Source organism: Lupinus angustifolius, chromosome LG09, assembly GCF_001865875.1.
Source record: "Lupinus angustifolius cultivar Tanjil chromosome LG09, LupAngTanjil_v1.0, whole genome shotgun sequence".
NCBI lineage: Eukaryota > Viridiplantae > Streptophyta > Magnoliopsida > Fabales > Fabaceae > Lupinus > Lupinus angustifolius.
In genome coordinates this window covers 2694587-2716296 of record NC_032017.1, presented here as the reverse complement: position 1 = coordinate 2716296, position 21710 = coordinate 2694587, and the positions used below count along the sequence as shown (strand labels likewise).

The window sequence follows — 21710 nt, the reverse complement described above, 5'->3', positions numbered from 1 at the left end:
ATTAAGAAGCCACCTACAATTTTTTCTTTAATTTCTGTGTTTGAAGACAAGATGAAGAAGGTTACAATAAAAGGGAGTCACAAATACTACAACAACAACCAAGTCTTTATAACACTAGGTGAGATCGGCTACATGGATGGAACGAACTCTAACATAAATCATATTCATTGGGCTTTAAGTCTCGGGTCACACATACTAGACAACAGAAAAATGCAAGAGCATAGAGGAAATTGGATTAACTTAATTTCCCAGTTAGCTATTCAGGGTATTACAGTACAGATGAGGAAATTAACTACTGAGATTCATAGAGAGGTAACTGATACATGCTAACTCTCAAATTGTGAATCCAAGACTGGTTTAAATCCATAATAGTCCTTCTACTCATACCACTCCGAAAATTTAATACTTGGACTGTTGGAAAACATTGGTGCCAGAAAGTACAGCATCATAACATCATATATCATTCTGAAATCGCAATTTTCCATTATTCGCGTTCAAAAAATGAAAAAAACTCTAACTGAAAGAGCAGGACACCACAATAACTTTTTTTCCACAAAAATTGGTATCTAATACAAAAAACAAAGAAATAAAATTTAAGCAAATGTCACTCAATGTAGTGTTTGCAGAGAGGAAATTCTCAACAAGTCAACTTACTGCAAGGATGATTTGTTCTCAACATTCTACAATCATATTTCACAGCATTCATATAAAGACTTTCACAAAAATGAAGCACCTAATTTCATTAGACTTCCCTTCTTCTTCTTCTTCTTCTTCTTGCCTGATTCTTCATCCTCGCTTTTACTGCTCGATCAAATTTTCCTTCTCGTCTTTCTTCTTCCTCTTGCCACTTTCCTTGGCAGATTTCTTCAATTTCTTCTTGGCACTGCTCAATTCACCTAGAGCTCCATTTTCCAATTTAACTCCTTTCTTTCTCTTCTTCTTTACCAATTCTCCACTCCCCTTTTCATCATTGTCCGAATCACCAGCATCATCACTACCTGGCTTATCTTCTACAACAAGATCCTCATCCTCGCCAACTTTATCGTCCATGTATTTAACTTGATGAATCTTCCCCTTCTTCTTCTTCTTCTTCCCCTTTTTCTGATCATGAACCTCTCCACCATCTTCCTCCTCCTTCTTCTCATCTTCCTCCTCCTCAGCCTTACTCCCATCAATCCTCAACTTAATATCCGGAACAGCCTGAAATACCGGTAGTGCAAGCGACTCCAACAACTTAACATGAAAAGACCTCACATTCTCCCATTTCTTCGGAATAATCTCGACAATCCCACCAATCGCCACAACCACATTCTCCACAATCTCGTCCCTCTCCATACTCAACTTAGCAACCCTAACAACACTACAAGTCCCACTCCTAAGCGTCAAAAGCCCCGATGAACACGCCTTCTCAACCTGCTCTTTCCAATTCTTCTTCTGCAAATCCAACGGCAGAGGAACCTTCTTCTTCTTCAAAAAATGCTTCCCCAACAACCTAGCTAGCAATGGCACAATCCTCTTATCAGCGAAAAACATATCATAAGAATCACACAACTTTCGCTTCGCATCGAATGCGCGATAATCCGAAGTCAATTTCGATAACTTCAAAACCTCAGAAATCGGAATACTCTCCGATTTAATCTTCTTCTCAGCATCAGCTTTAGTAAGATTTGATTTGGGTCTGTCATCAATAATTAAACATCTTTCAGAGAATTCAGAAGTAAGGGAATGTGGGAGAGGGACCTTGTGTGGGTTAACGCGACCCTTTGGAGGGACCTTCTTAAGGGTTAGGGTAAGGTAGATGAATTCGTCATCTTGGTCCAAAAGTTTTGATTTTTGGGTCTGGGGTTGAGAATTTCTCCATTTGAGAAGAGAATCAATGGCTCGTTCAACAGTTTCAGGAGTGATGATCACGGCCATTAGGGTTTAAGGATGTGAAAGCAAATAGGGTTTAGGGTTTAAGGATGTGAAGGCAAATAGGGTTTAGGGTTTAAGGTTGTTCTGTTTCTTTCTTCTTCTTTTTTTATGATTCGGCGCTTTTAGGTTAGGTTTCTTCTTGGGTTTTTAATTAATTGTTAATGCACTGTTGTTGGGCCAGGTCCAGAGAAAAGGAAAAAACAGATAAATGTTATTTTGAATAAATAACATTAAACATGGGTTTGTATAAATTATGTTTTTCAATCAACATGTTATTGTTATGGATAAATCAACATTACTTCTTTTAGATATGTTTTTTTTTGTACTATTAAGGATATTCCCTCACATTATAGGGAAAAAATTAATCACTTTCGAAGTTCGTGGTTGTCACTATCAATAAGTGTCATTCCCAGGAAATGAATCATCAACATTGTGGATCCAGATGAGTCTTATACTATTAGACCAGTGCCTCGTTGATTTCTTTTATATGTGTTTGAGAAGCATGATTTTGGAGATTCTGATTTGTTGCATAAACTAACAAGTAAGATGAGAATATATGAAGATGTTGAGTTAGATTTTAGAAAATTGGCTGCTATATGTAATGAAGTAAAGTGATGTCAAATATGATTAGTCTTTCATAGTTGATATTTTCTTTATCTTTTTTATGGTTAAGTAATTTTCTTTATTTTTTTTCTTGATATTTATCATAGTTAAATATTAGTGACTCAATACAATCAATGATTATAAGTCTTTGAGATTATAGGTTCAAGTCACGGAGGCTTCCTTTTGGGAATAAGATATTGCAAAAAACATTTAAAGCTTAAAAGGTGGCACATTTAGTAAATTCATAAGTCGATATTAGCTTAATGGTAGCGACTTAGTGGTATAGTGACTATTTATCTATGAGGTCACGGGTTCGAGTCACTGGAGGCTCCCATAGGAGGGGAATAAAATATTGCAGGTGTATTTAAGTTGATTGGTGGCACGCTCAACATATTCATTTTTTTCAGCCTTAACATGCGACCTCTCAGGCATATGAATACACTGAGTGTGTCATCTATTAAGCTTAAATACTCCCCGAAGGGAATGTGGGAGAGGGACCTTGTGTGGGTTAACGCGACCCTTTGGAGGGACCTTCTTAAGGGTTAGGGTAAGGTAGATGAATTCGTCATCTTGGTCCAAAAGTTTTGATTTTTGGGTCTGGGGTTGAGAATTTCTCCATTTGAGAAGAGAATCAATGGCTCGTTCAACAGTTTCAGGAGTGATGATCACGGCCATTAGGGTTTAAGGATGTGAAAGCAAATAGGGTTTAGGGTTTAAGGATGTGAAGGCAAATAGGGTTTAGGGTTTAAGGTTGTTCTGTTTCTTTCTTCTTCTTTTTTTATGATTCGGCGCTTTTAGGTTAGGTTTCTTCTTGGGTTTTTAATTAATTGTTAATGCACTGTTGTTGGGCCAGGTCCAGAGAAAAGGAAAAAACAGATAAATGTTATTTTGAATAAATAACATTAAACATGGGTTTGTATAAATTATGTTTTTCAATCAACATGTTATTGTTATGGATAAATCAACATTACTTCTTTTAGATATGTTTTTTTTTGTACTATTAAGGATATTCCCTCACATTATAGGGAAAAAATTAATCACTTTCGAAGTTCGTGGTTGTCACTATCAATAAGTGTCATTCCCAGGAAATGAATCATCAACATTGTGGATCCAGATGAGTCTTATACTATTAGACCAGTGCCTCGTTGATTTCTTTTATATGTGTTTGAGAAGCATGATTTTGGAGATTCTGATTTGTTGCATAAACTAACAAGTAAGATGAGAATATATGAAGATGTTGAGTTAGATTTTAGAAAATTGGCTGCTATATGTAATGAAGTAAAGTGATGTCAAATATGATTAGTCTTTCATAGTTGATATTTTCTTTATCTTTTTTATGGTTAAGTAATTTTCTTTATTTTTTTTCTTGATATTTATCATAGTTAAATATTAGTGACTCAATACAATCAATGATTATAAGTCTTTGAGATTATAGGTTCAAGTCACGGAGGCTTCCTTTTGGGAATAAGATATTGCAAAAAACATTTAAAGCTTAAAAGGTGGCACATTTAGTAAATTCATAAGTCGATATTAGCTTAATGGTAGCGACTTAGTGGTATAGTGACTATTTATCTATGAGGTCACGGGTTCGAGTCACTGGAGGCTCCCATAGGAGGGGAATAAAATATTGCAGGTGTATTTAAGTTGATTGGTGGCACGCTCAACATATTCATTTTTTTCAGCCTTAACATGCGACCTCTCAGGCATATGAATACACTGAGTGTGTCATCTATTAAGCTTAAATACTCCCCGAGTATTTTATTCCCCTCCAAGGGGAGCCTTCCGCGACTCGAACCCGTGACCTAAGGGATAAATAATCAATATATCATTGAGTCGCTACCATTAAGCTACTCGCATATCAATGCTAGGGTATTACAATATTGATATGTTTTTTATTACATTCTAATTCAATTTATTGTTCGCTTTAGTTAATTGCTAACTTGTATGAAAAATGATAATGTAGAATAATTAAATTTAGAAGATGATGATGCACACAACTCATGAAGAATGTGAACATAAATAAAGACAATATTAGTAAAGCTTCAAGGTTAGATAATGAAGAAATAGAACCTTGGTAGAACTTTAACTCCGTAATGTTAAAGCTTTAAAGTCATAATATATTTTCTAAATTGAGTTGCAAACTAGAGTACTTTGTTCATGTTTTTAGTTTATTATTATATGTAGTATTATTAAATTGATATTTGTATTTGGAATTTAGAACTTAAATTTAAAAAAGTGGTTTGTTTATGAGAATTTTATATAAAATACTATTGTATATAAATTCCATGATACAGAAAACACTATAAAAAAGACTATTGTATATATAAGTGACTCCTCAAACCTACCAAGAGTCCAACACTTCTACCCTCCAACAAACCCTACTTATTAGTCCACTCCCAACATCAATACCATCAATACCCTTAGATCTCATTGTCTACTAAACAGTAATACTACACTCACTTTCACTTCTACTGCTACATTACAACTTACATGATCCATCATTTCAATGGCATCTGCCTGCATTAACAACTTCCTTGACTGCCCTCCTCCTCCTTACAATTGGCTCACTCCCCGCATTTCCATCACCCCTAATACTAATGACCAAGACTCGGCTTCTAAATTAAACGACTCGAACCATAACCTTGACTTAGAATCCGATAACTTCAAGTTCTGTCTCGAAGATCGGGTTACTATGCTCCCCGCGGATGAGCTATTTTCCGATGGAAAACTTATCCCACTCCATCTCTCACTTAAGAACTCATTGACAAACAACACTACCTCGCCGGAGACGGTAAAATCTCACCGGAGACCGGAAATTTCTACCTCCGATCAGTATTTGTTCTCGCCGAAAGCGCCACGATGCTCTAGCAGGTGGAAAGAGATCTTAGGGCTTAAGAAACTGTACCAGAGCGCGTCGATGAACAAAACGACGTCGTTGATATCTTCTTCTTCATCGTCTTCGAATAACAAATCACTGAAATACTTCCTCCACCGTAAAACGACGTCGTTGACACCAGAAAACGCACCATTGTTGAAAGATCATTCAGATTCCGAATCAATTTCAATTTCTTCTTCCCGTCTTTCTCTCTGTTCCTCCTCTTCAAGCCACGACCACGACGGCAACGTTCCACGACTCTCTCTCGATTCCGAAAAACAAAATCCGAACCCGAACCTGATCTCAATTCACCGTAACCCGAACCACTCAAGAATCCGATTAGTGAAGGCAAAACCAGAATCATTCGAGAACAACAGAAAAATTATGAACAAAGAACCTTACTCGGGAACTAACCGGGTGGGGTTTCGAAAACCGTCGCCGGAATCGGGTGCGGTAGTGTGCAGGGGAGTAACGGTGGATAGCCCTAGAATGAACTCGTCAGGGAAGATAGTGTTTCAGAGTTTGGAACGAAGTTCGAGTAGTCCTAGTAGCTTCAACGGTGGGCCCCGGTTCAAGTATAGGGATAGGGGAATGGAACGGTCTTATTCGGCTAATGTTAGAGTTACTCCGGTTCTTAATGTTCCGGTTAGTTCATTAATGAGCGGTTCAAAGTCCGGTTCGATTTTTGGTTTCGGCCAATTATTCTCTTCTCAACCAAAGAAAGAAGTGGGAGTTGGTAATGGAGGCCCGATCAAGGGACACCAATACGGTGCTAGGAACCGTTGCGAACGAAGTTAACAAAAAGTGAGAGTATAACATTGTTTTAAAATTGTAATCTGTAGTTGCAATTGCGCAATTCTAATAGTAATATTGCAGTTTTGGATTATTTGGGAAGGCATTGCAATCACATTATTATGATTTTGGATTCTCCACAATGAATTAGGACCTTAATTATAGTTGCAGTTTTTCACAATTGTTATAAACGTAACATAATTGTAATTATGACCTCAATTCAAAACAATTTGATAACAACTTATTAGGTTTTTTTTTAATTACTCTATCATTGTTTAAAATTGTGGAGGTTGAGTTTGTGGTTACTTTGAGTTGATGTGATAACAATTGTGGAGAATCTAGAAAACACAATATTGTGTCTATAATTGCGGATTTGCGGTTGTGTTAATTTAAAACATTCTAATCTATGTTTGTTTCCCCCCTCATTCTGTAGTGGAAACTAAATTGATGGTTAATGTAGTCATTTTTCTGTTTGATTAACATGTTTCAGATTAGTGTAAATAAATAGATGGGTGGAGAATTCTTGTGAGATGATGTTTCTAACTAAGTTGAGTTTAGTTCCTTTTTTACTGTTCCTTTTAGCATTATATTAAATGAACAACTAAAATTTACTTAAGTTTTTAGTTTTTACAAGGCTTAGGATTCAAGATCTGTAATTGGGGTAGTACTAGAACAATATTATGTTAAGTTTATTTTTTTTTGTAATACTAAATTTCATTATTTTATGTATAAGGAAATAATCTCATTTAGGGTGTATAACTTCTCACAGGAATTGAACTCTTCATTTTTTAGTTTTTATAAGAATCTATTGGGTCTTATCTTATACTATTAAATTAACATCTTTTTTATAATTATCTAATTTGTTTGCTTGTATTTTTCTTAAAATAAATCTCTTAATTGATTTTCCTTGTTGTTTAGTATGGTCTTACAATGTGAAGTGTTGGGAAATGATCTAAGATTCAGACAGAGGTGCCAGCTCTGCTGAATTATTTTATTGCACATCAGTCTGAACCCAAATCTTCATGTCTATTACTATTTCTGATTTCATTTTGGGAAATAAATGTTTTCATTCATGATAACACTTTCAATTAGAGTAATGGTATCTTAGGATGGGACAACATTTATTAGTATTTATTTTTTAGAAAAATAAAATATTATAATACTTTTTTCACACCATATAAGCAAGTGAAATGTCTTATTTAAAGCTGAACATTAATCATTGATAAAGAAATTACTTTTTGTAACAATGTCATTTTCCTTTTAGTATAGTAGAATTTATATGTTTTGTATGAAAATATGTTATTTTTATTTTTTAATATTGAGATATGTATATATAGACGCCTATCAGAAAAATGTATATATATAGAAAACAACACTAAGGGGAGTTAGAAATTGATTCATTATGATCAGAATAATTTATTGGTATTATGAAGAGTATTTTTTCACCTTAAAAATAAAGAATTAATTTTATTTAGAGTGTGTGATTGTTTCTTTCGATAAATATCGTCTCCAAAAATTAAATATGTTGTCAAATTATAATACACATAATAAGGAAACTCTTTGACTAAATAAAGATTAAAGGTAAGTTATCTCATACTATTAAGTAGAATTCATGTACTGCATTAATATTAAAGTCTATTTTTCAAACAGCTTTTTAATATTATATATATTATATTAGTATAATATTTATATATTATCTGTGTAAAAATTTATACATACTTACCACATTATTCATAACTTATTTATATTAGATTTAATAAATAAACGATATAAATGCAATAATATAATATAAAAAAATTACATTATTAATACATTTTTTTGGTTTCCCACAAGTATCTCGCACTGCAATTCTGTCCGAGTCGGGAACGTTAACAGGTATGTGGGGCTAACTCTCCCAACGAACATTTTTTCCATCCACAAGACTCGAACCCGGGTTCTTGCTTAAGGGAAATCGAACATGTACCAGTACACATCATTTTCTCATTATATTTATTGGGTGTTAATGTGGGGAATTACTCTCTGGCTAGGTGGTCGGTGGTCCACACCTGAGGTGAGTGAGTGAGTGAGGCTTATAGAATATTCAATTGGGTCATTGGGTGGGACAACTTTCATATCTTTTAATCAAAATGTGCACTTCTATTGGGACAAGGTATGAGTTCCCAGAACTCATTACCATCCCTTCAATAAATATTTTAACATCATTTCACTATTTACTTTCCCCTTTCTGTGTGTCTTAGATTTTCATGGATGGGTGCAACACCATCCACAAATTTGGTCATCCTTATCCTCACACGTTTTTGTTGGATAAGATCTTTTTACTTCATTTCACTCAAGCAATAGTTTTTGTATAAGGAAGTTTTACTAGGTTTGTAATTGTCATTTCCAATAAATATTATTACATGAATCGAATCATTAACTTTTTGATCTATGTAGACATCTAACAAAGTTTTATATGATTAGATTTACGTTTTGTTGGTTGAAGCAATGTCTTAAATTAAAGTTACGATTACATTACATGAAAATATGATCATAATTACGATTTTAGATGAAAATATGATCATAACTACGATTTTAGAGTCGCGACGGGAACTCCCGAAATCCCGTGTGTAATTACAATTGAGAGTTCAATTTAAAACAAAGAACTCGTAGACATGATTATCCTCTTATGGGTCCATCTCTAATTTGATATGGTAGGTCCATTTCCTGTTTCATGCAAGCAAATTTGCTACACAACTCTATTATTAAATAATATATGATCAAAAGTTCAATGCTTTTGGTCCTTTCCTTTATCTTGTTCTCCCCATTGTGATGGAAATGGTTCGATTTCCGTGGCACTATAAGTTTGCCTTAGTCACAGAAATTATATACTTGTGGAATTAACTTGTAATTAGCAATTGATTCATGAATGTGCCATATTCCAATTCCAAATCTAAACCAGTTAGACAACTTTGAACGCATTCTTATATTATATATAGGACTAAACAACAATCAAACATCTTAATAGAAGAAGAAGCATGAGAAAAGAAAAAGGTAGCAACCACATGGTAAAAGGCTAACAACACTTTACATGGGCTAGTCTCAACACAATGATAATGATGTGAAGGTCATGAGTATAAATATAAGACCGTGTATATCTATTATTCTTAGACGACCTCACAGAAGAGAGCCTCATGTACTCTTTCATTTTTTTTAGAATAAATATTCATTTTAGTCTTTCATGTTTTTGAATTTTATTATTTTGGTCTATTAAAATTGAAAAACTCAAAATGGTCCCTAAAAATTTTAAATGAGAGTCAAATTACTTATTTTTAGGGTTAAACTAGTCTCCACCAATGTTGTAAAACAAGATAAAAATGATTAATTTGATCAACAATTGAAATTTTTAGAACTATTTTGAATTTTTCAAAATTTGAAGAATCAAATTAATAAAATTAAAAAATATGATAAATTGAAACGAGTATTTACCGTTTATTTGATTATACATACATACTAAAATCACATGGAGGCTAGCAACTATAAAACCCAAATCCCATTTGAGAGATTGGGGTTCAATTGATTAACCGGATTGGTAGATTCTAAGTATATGATGAATGAGTTGCTTATGGGCTCAATTGGATTTTAATTCAAAGGTAAAATATATGGGTTGGTAATAAGTTAAGAGAAAACAATTTAAGTAAATACGTAGGAGATTAAGTGAGAGTTGTGTGGTATTATTAAGAGTTGAGAAAAATGTAAGAAACTAAGGGAAATTCATTTAAGAATATAATTTGTATTAAATGCCCAAAATGTATGAGTGAGACAAGTGGTTCCCCTAGTAGTTGCGAAAAGAAATCATCTATTCTAAAATTATTCAATTTTAGAAGCATATTTTATATCATAAAAAATGTGTCACTTTATGTGACTTTATTATTAGATTTTAAATTTAAATATATGTTTTTCAATCAATCAGAAAAAATGTTACATGGAGTGAGATACTCTTTTGGTATAGCAGATATTGACCCCTCTATCTCAAATCAATCATGTATGGTCAAATGTATAATATTCAATTTTGAAATTAGGTTAATTTTTATTTAATACATATGTGACATACTCTTATTGGTAGTATTGAGATGAGTATATGAGAATGATATAAAATATTTAAATTCAATAATTAGGGGAATAAAGCCCCTCTAAGTTTATTTTAAGGGGAATCTAGTTTCATATATGGTATTTGCGTAAAATATTTTTCGACTAAAATGACACAAAATAAAGCTCTTCCATCTTTTATATTATTATCTTTTGTGTAAATTACATTGACACATCCTGAGTTTTAATGAAATTATATTAATCACCCCTCACTTTTCTACACCTGTACAAACCCCCTCATTTTTATACTTTCATACCACTCTTGCATGAGACATAAGTGTAATTTTATGAACAAAAAATATGATAAATACAATTAAGTTAAACAAAATATGATATATTGTGGAGACAAATCCAAATAATATATGAGTCAATATCTCTTTATTATTTTTGGTTCCTACAATATAGTATAAGAGCGATTTAAACAATATCTTTTTAGAATTTGTTGATGCATTTTGTAACCAAAAATAATAAAAGATACATTAATTTGTATATTATTTGGATTATTACTCACAATATATCATGTTTTGTTTAACTTAATTGCATTTATCATATTTTTTGTTTAAAATGTTACACTTATTTTTCATGCATGAGTGGTAAGTGTAATGAAAGTATAAAAACTAGGGGAGGTTTGTGTAGGTGTAGAAAAGTGATGGATAATTTGTGTAATTTCACTAAAATTCAGGGGTGTCAGTGTAATTAACTCTTATTTTTAATAAGCATGCATGTTCATTAAATTGTTTTTCAATCATTAAAAACATTTATTTTTACAATAATTAGTCGCTGTATTATTTTTTGTTTCTCACAGGTATCCTTGCACTGGAAGTAATCCTGTTCGAGCTAAAAATATTTATAGGTATGTGAGATTAACTCTCTTAGCGGATATTCTTTAATCCATAAGCCTCAAACCTGAAACATTATTTATAGAGAATTAAACATGTATCATTTTAACCAATATCGGTTCATACTCATTGAACGAGTATATGATTCAGCAATGATATAAAAATATTACATTAACAGCCATTTAAAAGTGAGCTCCCTCTTTACTTTATAAAAAAAATATAAACATTTTTATCTACTTATTTTATTTTTATGAATGCGTTCAACTCTCCACTCTTAACTCCAAGCTACTTATCATTTTCAATTCACAAGTCAAGCCTTAGCCTCTAAAAAAAGTGAATTTGTCTATATATTTAACTTCTTCATATTTGAATAAGGTGTTTATATTTTAAATAATATAAATATGTTGCACTTATAATATATGAATTTTATACACTGTCACTATATTATCAATTATTCAAGTTGAATCATAAGTTTATAACTGACTCTTCAAAAAGTAAACAAATGAATGTCAAAAATATACTAAATATGTATAAATTTTTACGCTAACATTGTATAAAAATATTATTCTTCTTGAATAAATGATTTAAATGGTAAAGTACAGCGAATATGGAAGATTTTCTCTAAGAAATACAGGATTATGGTTAATATCATAATACCTTTAAATAATAATAATAATAATTATTATTATTGAAGAACATTGACTAAAAAGCCATAATAAAGCACAAATATTCAAAATAGAGATTTTTAATGATAGAATGATAGAAACAGAATACAAATATAAAAGTATTTTTCCATAGAGAATAAAATATATATTTTTAATTTTATATTTTATTTGTTCCAAACATGAGAATTGGTTTTGGACAAATTTCAGTTGTCCTTGTCCACCAGAATGCCGGTGTTTTGTCTAGTAAGGTGATTTGGCTATATGGGATTTCTGTTGATGTGTCAGTCAACTAATCCATACTTTTTATTTCACATTTTTCTCATACATGCCATAACCACATAGCCATGACATGTTTGTGTTGTTTTTAGCTAAGCTTAATGTATTATTGTTATATTATTAATTAGGGTCAAGATCCTCTTTAATAAAGTGTATAAAGAAAGGGAAAATATATTATGATATAACATTTTTGCCTTTTACATTTTTATTTTTAAGTGCAAGAAGAAAAAGAAAAACTTAATATCTTTAAGAGAGAATATTTTTCGTATTAAATAAGGAGCGTAGATTCACTTACTCCAAAAGTAAGTTTAAAAAACTTACTCCTCATCCTACTCATCAATTTTATGGACATTTAATAGTTTAGATCTACTAATTAATTCAAATATTACATTTCCTTAAAATTAATAACTGGGATGAAGTTATAATAAGTGGATCATTCCTCATAAATAAGTATAGTAACTCCTATAGAGTTAGTTAAATCAATTAAGCTACAATACATAAAATAATAAAGAACCAAATTTTAACCCTCAAAGCTTTATTCTATAATTCGTTATTTCTTTCTCATTTCCTTCTTCAAGCTCTCTTATAGTAATGGGATGTTGAACTAGGTTAATGTAACTTTTAAAATGAAAAATATCACGGAGATTAATGTAAATTTTCCATAAACTAATCCCTATAAGATTTGACATTTTATCATCAATGCCTTACCCTCTAGACTAATAGCATGGCCTAGAATATTTTTTGTTGATGGTACATGGCATGCTTCCTAGCAACACACTAGTCCTTCCAACTTCTTATTATTTAAAGTTTTTTTATATAATATTTCAAGCCCCACATGTCAAAAATACACGTGAGTACTTGTGAACAAATATTATGATATTTGCCTTGTAAATATTGTATATTTATAAATTTATATTTTATATATTATAATTTTTATTACTTTCATATTAAATACAATTTTATTATTATTTTATAATCAATTTTGATGATTGAACAACAGTGAAATAAAAGTGTAAAACCTATATACTAATTGTGTAAATATTTATACATATGCATTTTATCATATACCATTCATTTGAATTATATTTTTTAAAAGTCAACAATAATTAAATATTAATAATAAATGATACAATAACAATATATAAAATTCATATACTGTTAGTAAATACACCTTTTTCTCTATCCACAAATGCACACACATAAGTGTATGTATAGACATGATTAAGCACTAACGTACTCACCCTATTGCCTTCTCTTTTCCGATAGAAGAAACCACATCTAGGATTTGGATGCTCCCCAATATTGCACCTAGCTAGACCATAAAATAAAAATTATTTTCTATATTTTCTTCTATTTATTTTCTCTCACTTCTTAGAAAACCTAACTCTTAAGAGTTAGTTTCCAAATTAAAAATAAAGTATTAAGAACTTACTCAAAAATGTATCTTACAAATTGTAAACTTTAATAAGGTTTTAAGCCCCAAAAGTGTTGTTGCATTGCAGCCATTTATGATTGCAACCAAATCATCATTTTCAAAGTCTTTTTTGCATATCATGCTCGGGTTTTGATGCATATGGGGTTAGTGTTTTGACCAGTCCTTTGTGTGTACTCTATAATTATGCTATCACATTTGTTCCCACTTGAGTTTGGGCTTTGTGACAACGTGAAAATGTTTGCAACTACCATCACATGTTTCTATACTCATGTTTCTGCAGTCTTTTTGCTTTGTTTCTTCCAATATACGACAATGCAAGGGTAGTTAAGTCTTTCACATATAGAGACAGCTACTCATAATAATGCCATAAATCCAAGTAGTCCCTAGATTCTTGCTCAGTTTTGAACATTAATTTGGAGTTCTTAATTGTACACTATGGAAGCCTAGGCCATTATAATGTGATGTGACTTAGAATAGTTTGTAAATAGTTTATTAGTACCTGTTTCAAATTATATTTTACACTAATGAAATAAAAAATGATAATGAATATTTAATTTTTAATTGACATGAAATGTATTTTGTAGTAAGGGACAAAATTTGAAACATAATACCTTTTTATATTGGAGAGGAAAGTGCATTGAAAAACTAAAGAAAAAGCAAATGAAATGACATATGTATTATTTTATTTACAACAAGCAAATGTAATGACATATGTATTATTTTATCCTTAAAACTAAAACTAAAACATAAATTTTCTCTATAATACTAGAGAAGAGAAGATCATTGTTCATATACAACGTTTGTATTAAAGTTTTTTATATAATCAGACAATCATCCATTTATTTTATTCTTATCGAAGATTAATATCGGAACATAAAAATGATAAATGATAGATTGATAATATAGTAGGTCTTATAGAATTACTATATATAAAATATATATTAAAATATGGTTTGTTTTTGGTTATTGAGCTCAACTTTTGTGATTACTTTCTCTTCACTTTAAAGATGGCTTAGAATACATGCAATCATGTCTATCTTGTGAGGTAAATCAGCTGAAAAGCAACCTAAGCTTATTAATTAATGAAAGACAACAAAGTCTAAAGTAATAACTAGATACATATATAGGACCCAATTGATTATTAGATAATAAATATTTCAATGTGGGTGGGGTAGTATTTAAAGTGATGATATTGTTGATATGATTCTTCTGTGTCTCATAAAAGGTAACAATCTGTATGTTGAATAATGAGAGAGTCTGCAAAAGGCTGAAGAGAGTTTTTGGGGCATCAAAGAAAGAACGTGGTTATGTACAGTTGGGTTTCTGCATAGATTCCTATTCCTCCAATCTCAACCCTATCATATGCAACACTGAACCCCTTTCTCTCTCTTTCTCTTCTATATGGAGTGGGTCATTGCACAAAAAAGGATGAGAAAGGGATGGTCCTATTGCTAAATGCTAAGGGCTAAGAAATGGTGGGGTTATCAAGGTTTTAAATTATGATTGAGATCATATTTATCGTACTTGTGGAAAATTGTTTGAGGTCGAGATGTTGATGTGGAGAATCTTAAAACCATAATATTATTTTTACGGTTATGAAAATAACAAAAAGAATTCTCTATAATAAAGCTAAATAGTTGGAAAATTACTAGCTTACTATTAATTTGTCCACTAATGCCTTTTGCTCAAGTGATAAAAAATATAGTAAAACTACTAACTATTACTATTTCACGTTTGTGTTTATCATAGTTGTGAAAAATAGTAAGAAAAACGGAATGTTGTAGTCAAAATGTCAATGCAAAAAATCCCTAAACCATAATATTACAGTTATCACTTAATTATGATTATGATTGTCAGGTGAAATTTAAAATATAAATTTAAGATGAGGACTAGAGACAAAAAATACAAAATCTCTCTATGTAGTAATGCTAAGTAGTTAATGAATACATGAAAAACTACTAGCTTATTATTAACTTGTCACTATTGTATATTTGTTCATGTGATAAGAAATATAGTAAAAGTGTGTTTGGATTCATGTTACCACACTCATCAAACACATATAAACAAAGCTATTCATAAGTGATATCGAATTCTTGTTAATACAAAGCAAAGGCTAGCATAAAATTACCCACTTGACTTGGATGAATTGGAATCCAATGTAATTTTACCAAGAGTATCATACTAAAAAAAATATGCCTTTACTTTTCAAATTATTTTTTTACATAAAACTTGAGGTAAACTATGGCTGACTTGGAAAAATACCACTGCACTCATCCTTACACAATCTGAAGTTTCCTAGTTTTGTATAAATTGTATTTTTAGATTATGTTTATAAATAGTAGATTATGAAGTATGAAATTATAAAGTGGAAAAAACAATTCATTAAACTTGAATATATTACTTTTTGTTTTTTCTTCATTATTTTAAGTTTTTCTAATAAATAACTTATAAATAAAGAATGATAAAATGATAGAATCGTGTATTAGGTGATTTGGACATATGTAAAAGAGACTGATAGACACTCAGTAAGGAAAATATATTAAATGGAGGCCAATCTATTTGTTAGAGGTAGAAAGAAACAAAAAAACTATAAGCGAAATAATTGAGAAATACTTAAAGATAAATGCTTTATTGATAAACATGATTTGTATAGAATATTATAACATCGTTTGATTCATATAACTGAACTATATGATAAAAACTTGTTATATTATTTATAACTTTTTTAAACTAAGCTTGTTTGGAAATTTGGAAAACAAGCTTAACTTATAAACAAAAAACTATTGAAACCCATGCAAAAAATATTGTAAACAAAAGTGAGACGTGGGGTGAGCAAAATCTGACCCTACCCACTCACCCGGCACGACCTGATCACGATCAAGTACAATTAAGGTCGGGTCTGATCGAGTCCAGGTTCGGGTTCAAAAAATAGGTCCAGTCAATATTTAGGGTTAGGTAGAGACCAATCATGACCCGGCCCGTCCCATGGTCACTCGCTCATCATGTTCGTATGTGTTTCTACTCAAATGTGTATAGAGTAATGATACTCTTTTGGTCGAATGTATCATTTATTTTTTAATTTTTCCATAATATATACATGATTAATAATACATATATCATTTTATATATGAAACTAGATATTCATAATAATAAATAAAATTCAGAAATCTTTATCTAAAATGAGTATGCATTATATTTAATCGGATCTAGGATCAGATTGAGTTTAAAGATTGACTTGATCGCTATTTAGGATCAGGTTAGTTTCGGGTTTAAGACCAAGTCCAAGTTCAAAAAAGTGACCCAAACAATATTTAAGGCCGGATAAGAACAAACTTTAACTTGTCCCAACCCGCCCCATGCTCACCCTCTAATGAGATGCATGGATATATGTTTTAGAATAGAATAATGCTACTCTTATAAGGTACGTACTACAGTGTAGGGGCATGTGAACCTTACTAAAGGTCACATCACAGTATCTCTGAGCTGGACTTGGAAGGATAATTTGTTCTTGTTATGTTAAGAGTACGTAATGAACAGTGATAGATTTTAAGTCCCTCTGGAATATTTTGTACTCTATTGACAAAAAACTTTTACAGTTTTACTGTAGTTCAATCAGAAAAGGTTGAAGCTTAATTCAGGCAATAAAAACCAACATTCATTTTCAGCACACAGCTTTCATTTTCTTCTTAGTGCCATAAAATGACAATTCCAGAACAAGGCATGGTTCAGACCAATTGCTACATGCTATTATTTTAAATTTTAAATTGTTGTTGTGGTTGTGATTGTGGTTATGATTGTAGTTAGTGGGATTCTGGTTATTATGATGTGAATTATTTTGAGATTTTTTTTGAATTCGAATTGCTTGATGCGGCTTGATACGGTCCAATGTGGCCTAATTCAGTTGTACTATGGCCTGATGCGGTCACATCATTGTGATTCGGTGCCACATTACATTTATAGTGCAATATAGTTGCAGCATTCACACAACCATAATGTTATCGAATTACTTGACACAGTCCACAATTTGAATCACATCAAGTTAGGATTCAAATTGTGGACTACATCACGTGATGAAGATTCACTATTACGGTTGTAGTGACTGCTAAAATCACATCACACTATAATTGCATAGTGTGACACCGAATCATATTGATGCGGCTGCATCGGGCCGTAACACTACCACATCGGATCACATTTAGGTCATAACCCAACCGTATCGGACCACATCAAACCTTTTTTTTTTCAAAAATAGTTTTTCATTCACAAAATAATTCACACCAAACCGCAACCGAGAAGGCAAACGCAATATGCATTAATAAGATTTGGAAATGCTTTTCAAAGTTTGGTTTTGTCACCAAACCTTTCGAATCTTTTGTGTTTATATAAAAACATGCACCGTCTTGATATATTAGGAGTATTGTGGACCCAAGAATTCAATGAAATTGTGTTGCTAATTTTGTTTGAGAAGTTAAAGAAAACTATATGGGACTATTTGCTAACAACAAACAAAGCATGCTACTTTAGATAGGGTATCTAGCCCCACGTTTCTATGGCTCCTAATCTCCTTATTTTCCTTTTGTTTTCTTGTCTTCTAGTTGTAGGGAATGGAATGAATGGTTCATAAGTACTGACAAGAACAAAATTGAAATCATGAGTAGTGGGTGGCAAAGCATATCATGGACCATGTGGTTAATGTATTAGTTGTAATTGTAGAGCATCTATATATATGTCACAAAGATTAAATTAACTCATCATGTGATTAAAGATGTTAACCTACTTTGTTAGTTTTTTTGACTTATGTGAATGTCAGTTTCCATTATTTATAGACTGTAAAATATTCTTTGAATATGGTTAGGGTAAATGTGGTCCACTTTTTTAAATATGATGACCCCATTATTCTCATAGGCGGAGATCACCGGTCTAGATTTGGTGTCCTCAATCTTGATCCACCTAATAATATACTGTCACATTATTTAAAAGTTACAGTTCACTATATTAGTAAAAAATATTCATTCATGTATGATATTTCCTTCCCCGTACTGAAACATAATATAATATTATATGAGACTATATTATTGGATGTGATGTGTACGTTGTGATGTGGATTGTGGTTTTTAGGGTGAAAATATTTTTGTGATTAAGACAATATTCTTAAATTCCATACGATCAGACGCAACCCGATAAAACCTAAATGTGGTTGCATGCAGCCTATATAACCATATAATTGTGATTTGATATCATACTAGAATTGTGTAATGTGATATAGTTGTAATGACAGTAATTGTCACAGCCAAAATATTACGGTCAGATCATGTGAACCAATCCATAATTTTAAACAATGGGCACAACTTATTTCCTATATCAAGAAATCATGCATATGTTTGAGCAAGGGCTTGGAAAAGCAAAATTGATAACTGTTCAGTGAAGTTGTAATGGCTGAAAGTATGTAACATAATCCTTTTGCTTCCATTATTTATTGATCTAAATACGTTGCCTTATGTGTTGGCATATTTAGATCATATTTGTTCTAACATTTAAGATCATAGCTGGTTTAATTTACATCTGCCTTGCTTTATGTAATTTCACTTTAGGAATATGAATATTTATTTTTGTCCCGTCCAAAAAAAACCCAACATATTTTAAAATATTATTTTCTAAATTTTTTTTCATTAATTCTAGGGTTTGTTTCGAATTCAAATGAGATATTTCAAGTGTCCTAAAAGAATAAAAATGATTTATTATATTTATTTTCAAATTTATATTATAAAATAAACAAAAATATTTTTTATTAATAATTATAATTAAATTCGAATTTATAAAAAAATAGGTAAATATAATGCATGAGATTTTCTAAATATATCATTTAAATGCAAATAAATATAAAATGATTATATTTTTAGTTTTTTGTCGAAAATATAATTTTAAATAATATAAACATACTCAAAACTATTTTTTTTATAATTCAATTCGGATATGTAAATAAATAAATACATAAATCAATTCAAATTTAACTTGGTTGATGATTTAGATCCCACAAAAAATGGGGGAAATAGGTTAATAGAAATTAAATTTTAGGAATTTAGTTAGGTTAAATTTTATTATAAACATATGTGGGTTTTACAAAGGGTTAAGGGTTACAAAAAAAAGAAGAAAGAAACACTGCTAAAAAAATACTCTTCAGAAGGGAAAAAATATTTTTTGACAAGAAGAAATTTCACTGCGTGATTTAGTATGCACGAAAGCATGGAAAGCCACGTGCACACGTCCCCAACGCAGTTAGATCGGTCTTCATCATGTCATTCCGGTTGACCAGCCACGACAATCAATCCGTGCTTAACAAGCAGATGGTTGCATCTTAGCGTTCGTGGACGTTCGTGCACTAGATCTAGAACACGCCTAGTGAGGAATCCCGTGCAACCGAGCCTATTAACATCCCTGTGAGCCTGTCTTCCCAGCCACTACGTGGTCAGGTGTAGGATTATTTCGTGGTGGTGCCTCTACCGGATACGCGTCTCTCCCAGCTCCATTCCAGTGCATGTACGTGCGTTGCAGACGTGGCGCGCCTTCACTTCCAGCCAACAAGAGACGGACACGAGGCATAGTCCTTTGCAGCAGATTTTCCAGCCACTACATGGTCGACACGTCACCCACCTTATTACTCCTAGCCACAAAGAATCTCAACCCCAATCAGGTTATTTATATTTTATTTCTTTTGTACTATTTTATGTTAATTTGTGTTATTAAACCATAATCTCTTAATAAATAAATATAAAAAATTAACTATGTTTATATATCTATATTTTATCTATATTATATATAAAGCCAAAACTTGAAATAACTTCTCTCATGATGTAATTTTCATTTCCTATATTGCCCTTAACATTATTGAATTTTTACAAAAAAACTATATAATCTTAAGCAACTACCACTAATACATTAATTAACCACATATCTCACCTTAAATTAAACATTATCATAAACACACAAAAATATAATATAAAGTACACCAAACACAACAAATACATTTTAATTCAAAAAATGAAATATATAAAAATTGAATATGTAGTATCACACAATATTCGCTGGCAGGCACGAAGTGCCTGTACACACTAGTAATAATAATAACAAACAAGTGGTAAAAATTCCTTTAATGTAGTTACTAATCACATATTAGTTTTTATGAGTTATTTTTAGCAACTAATTAAATTTATTTTTTAGCTATAATGAAATAAAAATTGCCATTAACAAAAATTTAGAATATCTTCCAATTTATAATTATTTTTAATAAATGTTGTGTGACTTAAAATAATTTCATATAACATTGTTTATGATACATATATAATTTTTTTTTTTTGGGATTAATCAAAGGATGAAGGCACGCCATGGTAACACTATTTGTCCTCATATCATCATTGAACAGTCGCATTACGACGCTTCTTTTCACTCGATTAATTCCTAAATAATAACAAAAAACCCATAAAATATATTATAATTATTTTTAAACTTTTTAAAAAATGGGATGTGGTGCGGACATTAATTTCCACTGCTTCACCCTTTTTAAGGAGTTAATTATTTTACCAACAAACTATTTTAAAATTTAAAACTATGTAGTTTTGATTTCCTAAAGCATTTAGGGATACTTAAGAGCAAGATTTAATCTTGTTAGACACAAAAATAAAAAATAAATATTTTGTTTAACACAATTTAATTTTAAATAAACTGAGAGTATTTTAATCATGCAATTAGTTAGGGTACCGTTTAGTTAAGGACGGATGAAGTGCTAATATCTTCATCGATCTGTAATCGACTCCCAAACCTGGATATCAAAATCCAAAAGTCCAATGTGGTTTGGCTAAAATATTTTTCTATATTATTTACCATAAAATGTAGTGGCGACTCTACGAGATCGTGCAACCAAAAATCAGGGCGCGACAGCTGATGACTCTACCAGGGATTTTTTTTAAGAGAGTTAAGCCGAATGTAGTTTTTTGCTTGTTTTTAAATACCTTTTTTTCTTTTTTTGTTACCCAAATATTTTTCCGCGTGTTTGTTCATTTATGTATTCATTTATTTATTTATTTAGTTCAAGTCAATTAATTATTTGAATATATTCATCATGTTTTATGTAGCTTTGGGGTAAGAAGTTTATTTTATAAAATATCGCTTCCTCACGCACTCAAAGTACA

At 31.2% G+C, this 21710-nt stretch overlaps 2 protein-coding genes across 3 annotated transcripts; one reads left to right on the top strand and one right to left on the bottom strand.

The window, feature by feature from the left end:
- Positions 279 to 3267, bottom strand: LOC109355733 (ribosomal L1 domain-containing protein 1-like). 2 transcript variants are annotated; one of them, XM_019598930.1, is made up of 2 exons: positions 3003 to 3267; positions 279 to 1727 (listed from the first exon to the last, which is right to left on the bottom strand). In XM_019598930.1, the coding sequence occupies exons 1-2, from the start codon at positions 3190 to 3192 to the stop codon at positions 799 to 801; spliced, it is 1119 nt and encodes a 372-aa protein (XP_019454475.1). In that variant the 5' UTR covers positions 3193 to 3267; the 3' UTR covers positions 279 to 798. The 2 variants fall into 2 exon arrangements, with proteins under 2 accessions (XP_019454475.1, XP_019454474.1); XM_019598929.1 differs by having other exon boundaries at positions 279 to 1740; positions 3016 to 3266.
- Positions 4860 to 6329, top strand: LOC109356027. The gene has a single exon (XM_019599351.1). The coding sequence runs from the start codon at positions 5024 to 5026 to the stop codon at positions 6188 to 6190; it is 1167 nt and encodes a 388-aa protein (XP_019454896.1). The 5' UTR covers positions 4860 to 5023; the 3' UTR covers positions 6191 to 6329.

Coding starts and splice junctions, on each gene's coding strand:
- LOC109355733 (XM_019598930.1), bottom strand. CDS start 3,192: ATGGCCGTGATCATCACTCCTGAAACTGTTGAACGAGCCATTGATTCT. Junction 1,728..3,002: donor ACACAAGGTCCCTCTCCCAC/ATTCCCTTCGGG, acceptor TCCCTCTCCCAC/ATTCCCTTACTTCTGAATTC.
- LOC109356027 (XM_019599351.1), top strand. CDS start 5,024: ATGGCATCTGCCTGCATTAACAACTTCCTTGACTGCCCTCCTCCTCCT.